This window comes from Sinocyclocheilus anshuiensis, unplaced genomic scaffold, assembly GCF_001515605.1.
Source record: "Sinocyclocheilus anshuiensis isolate Anshui unplaced genomic scaffold, SAMN03320099.WGS_v1.1 scaffold482, whole genome shotgun sequence".
Taxonomy (NCBI): Eukaryota; Metazoa; Chordata; class Actinopteri; order Cypriniformes; family Cyprinidae; genus Sinocyclocheilus; species Sinocyclocheilus anshuiensis.
The window spans coordinates 384,011-390,817 of NW_015547676.1; the positions used below are offsets into that span (position 1 = coordinate 384,011).

General features: G+C 38.5%; 1 protein-coding gene and 1 long non-coding RNA gene across 2 annotated transcripts in view; one reads left to right on the top strand and one right to left on the bottom strand.

Moving 5' to 3' along the window:
- LOC107703025 (uncharacterized) overlaps positions 1-6,708 on the top strand; it is an 18,490-nt gene extending 11,782 nt beyond the window's left edge. Inside the window, exons 3-4 of the long non-coding RNA XR_001635811.1 lie at positions 4,551-4,556; positions 6,699-6,708. This is a non-coding gene — a long non-coding RNA (uncharacterized LOC107703025). The remainder of the gene's footprint in view (positions 1-4,550; positions 4,557-6,698) is intronic.
- LOC107703023 (P2Y purinoceptor 12-like) lies at positions 160-2,189 on the bottom strand. The gene is made up of 2 exons (XM_016505513.1): positions 2,147-2,189; positions 160-1,426 (listed from the first exon to the last, which is right to left on the bottom strand). Exon 2 carries the CDS (start codon positions 1,411-1,413, stop codon positions 358-360), a length of 1,056 nt encoding a protein of 351 aa, XP_016360999.1. The 5' UTR covers positions 1,414-1,426; positions 2,147-2,189; the 3' UTR covers positions 160-357.
- Positions 6,709-6,807: the final 99 nt, after the last annotated feature.

The window sequence follows — 6,807 nt, forward strand, 5'->3', positions numbered from 1 at the left end:
TTCTCTGGATTTAAACATTCTTCGAAACATTTGGGATAATGTAAGTACACAAGTCAGCAAAATATATAACACTGTTCTAGTGGTTTTTGGATATTTTAATAAAAAAATCTTACATATTGTGCCTTTAAGTTGATCATAGCTCCATTGGTTTCAGTGGGTCTACGATGTACTTTTTTTGGGAAACGCAGCCCTAACTAATCCAGATTATATGTGATCAGTCACTGCCCAGCTCTGAGCACGAAAATATGTTTACACACAGAAGAATATTGATGTCAGTAAGATTATTAGTGTAGAAGAACCCTATAATTTTCACATTGATGAGAGTGTTTCCAGCAGCACAGAAAGACTGTTTGTCCGTCACGTCTGAGGAGTGCTGGCCGAGTCTGTGCCGAGCTCCCTGAGCGCCCTGCAGCGGCCCGGAGACAGACGCATGGTGTTGAACAGTGAGCTCCTGAACGACTTACAGAGGAAGAAGTAGATGAGCGGATCCAGCACAGAGTTAAGGGAGCACAGCCACAGCGTGCTCTCCTTCAGCTGGAAGAAAAACAGCTTCTGCTGGCAATCGAACATGCGTCCTCGGGTCTGGCTGATGGTGTACGGCACTCGGGCGAAGTGGAAGGGGACGAAGCAAACAAAGAAGACCGCCAACACCAGGAACACGTTGGCTTGAATGCTCTTTTTCTGAGGGGTGTTCGTTCCTGGCCTTGCCTGGTGTTGAGCTCGTGTGCGGGCATAAGACTTGTAGAGCTCTTTCGAGATGAGCGTGTAGCATACTATCACTGTCACGAGGTTCCCCCAAAAGATCACCTGGCACACGTGATTGACCAGCTCGTGCCACTTCAGTCCCATCTCTGTCTTGAGGTCACTGCATTTAAAGCGGCTCGAAGTGTTGGGCCGGCTCGTCAGGATTACGTTGGGCAGAGAAAGAGCCAAGAGCGACATCCAAATGAAGCCGGAGAGGAGCTTTCTGTGCAGCAGGCGTCTAGGGCTGGTGCCCACAAACGGCCACATGGTCTTTCTGCAGCGATCGATGCTGATCAAGCCGAAGAAGAGGATGCTGATGTACATGGTGAGGTAGAAGAGCACGGATGACACGCGGCAGACGAACACATGCTCGCCGACAGATGCCAAGTTGGCATCGGCGAGGATCTTGAAGGGGAAGGTGAGGGTCATGATAATGTCGGCCACCACGATGTTCTTCAGATAGATGATGAAGTGAGATTTACTGGGGATTCGGAGGAACACCATTGCTGCCAGGCTGTTCAGCGACAAGCCCAGGATGAAGAGCACGGTGTAGAGAAGAGGGAACACGGTTGTCTTCAGAGCGCTCTCGCGCGAACAGGCCACAGATGACTCGTTCTTGACGGTCTGGTTGGAGTCAGTGACGAGTGCCAGCGCTGTTGTGAGCTCCATAGATGTGCAACTTCTGTCACAGAAAACACACATTGGCTATGTTTAGAAGAGCAGAACCTTAGCTGCAATATACTTGACTCATAGTTTAAGTGTATAATAGAAAGGAGTCTGATTGTTGAATTATCAAAATCACGACACCTTACTTCTAGTAACTAAAGCAAGCTGGCAATAATGTGGAAATTTCAAGCTGCCATTCCAATGCCATGTCTATAACAAAGAAAAGAAAGTTCAACTCCTATTGTGACAGATACTTGATATTTATTTTATAATTTTCTATGCGAGACAAAAAGCTTAGTGACCTTACTACTTTTTGCAGTAGTTAGTGTTTATGGTTGAGGTCATTGGTTTAGAAGATTAAGCCATTTGAAGTGATTTTAGAAGAATGTTACTTTCTTAAAGACTTTATACTCACATTACAAATCTAATATCAATACTATAATACATACATTTATTTATTTATTCATTTGTTTATACAATATTACAAAAGTATTACAGTATTTGAATTATTTGATATATAATGTACAACATTAAACATTTGAGGTAATGAATATATCTTTCTTTCTTTTTTTTTATAGCATCTAGAGGAGTGGAGAGTAAAAGAGGTTAGTAAGTGTATTAATCCTAAATAAAGACATCAGTACTCATAACTGCACACCGTAAAACATTTTGTGTTTCTTGTTTTGAAACTAGATTTAGTAAAGTGTCATTGTATTATTCAAAATGTAACACCTACCTCAACAAGACACCAGGATAAAATGTGACGAGTTTTACTCGAAATAAGTCTAGAGTCACTTCATGGTTTTAGGAAACAAGCTTGATTTTAGGGTCTTTCTGAAAGGAAATGAATCTCACTTTCTCCCTTCTGCTTTTAGTTTCTGGCCATGCCATGCAGACACAAGGAGAAGTTTAAAACGGTCTAAAATCCGCTGTTACGTCAACTGTGCATTAGTTCAACATCTTTTGTGCTGACCGAGCCAAACAGAGTTTGTGACTCAAAAACCACTGAAAAAAAAAACAATGGTGAAACACATTTGACCTTGAATTTAAATATGTGTTTAAATAGCATCAATGTTAATTTTCAAAAATGTAGTGCTTTGAACAATCTGTTGTTTCAAAGCATCTTTATAGAAAATTCTGCCTTAATGTCTGAAAGCACCCAGCGAGCAGCCAAAGACAACGGTGGCAAAAAAAAAAAGAAAAACTTTAGGTTGTGAAAGGAAAAAAATAAAACCTTCAGCTTGGGGAAATTGACATCCTTTGGCAGTACAAAGAACATACTGTATGATAAATATCATCCTATTACACAGAACGTGTTATACAAGTCATGAACAAATATATGATTTGTTCTCACTGCACATTTTGGGTGATTCTCAAACATAATGCTAAAAGACTTTATATCTTAGCTGCCAAGTCATCAAGTGGACCCACTTTTGAATGATCACTGGAAGGCAGCTTTTGTTTTGTAGCTTTCTTGTGGTGTATTTTGAAGGATGCATTTAACTGTATCTTTTGCATCCTCCAGTTACCCATAATCCTTTGCACACATTCCAATTCACAATAAATAAATAAATAAACATTAAAAAAAGAAAGAAAGAAAAGTGGCTTCAGACAGAGACGTAAAATGGGTGTGTCAGATTGTAAAAGTTGTTTAGGATGCACAGCTTTGCAGTGGATATAATCATGTAGTTATGTGCTCTGTGTGCACCTGAGTACGCAATTTCCTATGAATTCATACATGATTACTGACTGTCACAGCTACTCCTAATCATATTTTAACAAGCTGCAGCCTTAATGCAGAGTTTTACTCACAAAAATTATATTTGCAATGTTTTCTTAAACATTGTCCATGGTGTCATGCAGAATAGCATATGGATCTCATAATGAAAACAGAGCTGGGTTGCATGGTTTTGACTGGATTGCGGAATAGTTTTTATTCATGCAATGTTTCTTGCGCCATAATTGCTACGTTAATGCACTGTCACAACCATAAAATGCATGATAATGACTAAATATTCAGCATCTCAGGTGAGGGTCACAAAAACATGCGTGATTAATTATTCCGTTTACATACATAAATAAATACATAATTAGGTAATGCATTCTTCATCCAAATGTGTATTTTGAATTATTTTATAACTATATGGTATTGCTCAAGCATTATTTAATACATTTTGTGAAAGGTTTTTATGATATGGATATAATAATCAAAAGAACTTGGAGCAGTGGAGCAGGAGCATGAGCACACATCTCACAGTGAGCAACACCGATGAGCGGGAACAGACTGAAGGGTAAGAAAGGAGGATTTGGGAGACTTTGACAGGTTTAGATCACTTCTGGGTACAAATTTGTCCCCAAAATATGGTTGGTTAGTTAGGTAGACACACACACACACACACACTCCTGTGTGGCATGTTTAGTATGGCTGACTTGGACTGTTGTCATTATTCATCAAAGTGCCATCAAACTGCTGAGTCTGTGCATATCTTTACACTATAAGTCGCATCAATAATTATTTTGATTTATAATTTTTCTTACAGGTGCAATTGAGAATTGCATGCCAGTATCTGTAGTGATTAGATTGTATGCATTACTGAAAACCAATGACAACAAAAGGTTAATTTACTTTGCAAGGATTAATAATTGTTCCCACATGCTCTTAACACTCTCTCTTAAATCTTAATGTTATAAAAACAAAAATAGCCAAATCATTAAACTGTTGACAAAACAGTCTGATTCTGCTTGGAAACCAGTTTCCTAATGTTTCTCAGACTTCCTAAAACTGTTTTACCATCCCATATGTGAGTCACTGTCACAGATCTGGATAAGCTATAATGAAGCAATATCACTCACAATGTTGATTTGTTAATCTTTCCAAAATCTTGCCATTTTGTTAGTGAAAATCAAGTTATTGTAATTACACTGCTATTGCATGTACACACTAGTGTGAGTATTTCAATCAACACGTGCATCAAAATGTTTATTTATTGAAGACTCTCTTCAATTTTGGCATGATGACAATCAGTTGGTTTCCATTAAAGCATTTTTTATTTCTGCAATGAAATAAATTCTTGTAAGTATGCTAACATGCAGTGCATTCTACATCTTTCATTGCTAATTAAAATAAACACAGATGGCAGTTTTATGTCCCTTCCCTACTTCTCTGTCGCCCGACTAGGCCTCAGAGTTCATGTTAATGTCACTGTCCATAAACAAATCTTATTGATATTAAGCCTTTTTCTCTTTTTTTTTTTTAAACAAGAATTTAAAGATTTCAACAGCTTCATGTCTATCATAACCTGCTCCTGCCAGACAAACTGCTGAAATACTGGACGTTTGTACAGAAAAGAAAGGAAACATTTGTCTCTTTCCACAGCCCTGAGGAGGAAGTTTCATCTGTCTTTAAATAGACAACGCTGAGCTATGAAACCATTGAACGATTGACCTGTTCATGCACAAGATAATTCAGATAGACTGTGAAAACTATGCATGGAAATGTTGCATAGAATTGGCAAAAAGACAAAGCCTCTTAATGGTTAATGCATAATCAGTGTCTCGTAACATGGCCCTTAAGAGCACATTTTCTCTGGCAGACGGTCAGACTAGTAAAGGCACATAGAAACCTGAATGAGTAGGCAGGTCTGTGTTTGTTCAGTGTTGGATTACTACTTCTGCAAAAATGTTGGCAGCCCGCTCTATGAACAGATTTATTTTTCCATAGACCCTTCTCTTTGCTCAACACAGTCTGGAGATTCTCCTTCAGAAATAACTGTAGCAACAGAAGGTAAGGAAGGTAGGGGTCAAAATAAATGTTTCCAACTCAGCGTAAATATAACCCACAGAATCTCTTTTTTGGCTGAAATCCATTATGCATATGCTTGCTCAGGCTACCTGTAAACTTCAGACATGCAGTATGTACCGAGGTACAGCTGTGCCGATCATAGAATAAATTCAGAGCATGTACATCGACTGCTGTCAGTTACAATGCATACCTCATTCCTGGCAACACATTTCTGAACTTTTCCTAATCAAACACACCTGATTCAACCCATCAGCAGAGACTCCAAGACCTGAAATCGATGAGTCAGATAAAGAAGAAAATATCCACTGTTGGTGTTTCTCCACTAATGAGTATTTGTTAACATCAATTAAGCTGCTTCACTTTGCTTCCCAGAAGGTAGTAAGCCATATATCAGGAAAATACACAAAACATAGAGGTCTCGAGAACAATTTAGAATTTTGGCAAAACGTATAATAAATATATTTAATTATAATTATAAATATATATATATATACTCTTTGCTAGTATTGATTAAACATAACTATTGAACAGTTCCACTGTTGCACAGGAAAATATACACATCATAGCAATTCAAGATGCTATTATACCTCTAATAAAAGATAAGTAAGAAATGGTTTAAGAGATCAAAAAAAATATTTTTAGTTCTACAGCTGTTGATATTTTTTTTATGTGCAAGTTCATACAGTGTATGGTTCCACAAAATGTTTTACTGACACACAAACACAGAGACTTTCACATATTGCCATCACCAAATACACACTGTGACCTTCGTGCCTCTCCTTCTTCAGCTTCAGTGGTCAAATGTCCAGCACAGACTCGCGAGTAACCTGACATGCGTAGGTGGGGTGGTTAACATCTGCCTGATAGACGGAGCGACAACTTGACCTCCAACTACTGTAAACACATGTGCAGTGTTGGGGAGTAACTAGTTACATGTAACGGCGTTACGTAATTTAATTACAAAATAAATGTAACTGTAATCAGTTACAGTTACTAAGAAAAAATGTGTAATTAAATTACAGTTACTTATGAAAATGTTAACGATTACAAAGGGGATTACATTTGAATATTTACACACATCCACATACAGATTTAATTGATTTCTTTCCCAAATTGCACTGACTACTCTGAGACATACGGCCCTATAATTTCCGCGATGCAGAAAACACAGACTGGTTTGTAGCAGTCATAAAAACGGAAGTCCTATAGCCTAACGTGACAGAATATGCCACATTTTGGACGAATAAATCAAAAGTAGGTCAGTACACTTGAATCAAAACGCGATATGGACTAGTGTCTGTAAATATTCAGCAGCAAAAAGACAATATATGAATCCTGCACGTTCTACGTGTCTGTGGAAATCAGGCACGGACGGGCCATCGGGAGAACCGGGACAATTCCCAGTGGCCTGGCAGCCGATTTGGCCCGCTATTAATATTATTTATTAATATTATTATTGTATAATTGCCTGCCGAATGTACTAAAGCGATCATTTCCGAATTCGCCATTCGATAATTAAATCTCTAATAAATCATGAATCGGTTAGTCGTGACTGGCAATGCTTCGGCTCGCGCGCTCTCCGCGCCTCCGCCAAA

Coding starts and splice junctions, on each gene's coding strand:
- LOC107703023 (XM_016505513.1), bottom strand. CDS start 1,413: ATGGAGCTCACAACAGCGCTGGCACTCGTCACTGACTCCAACCAGACC.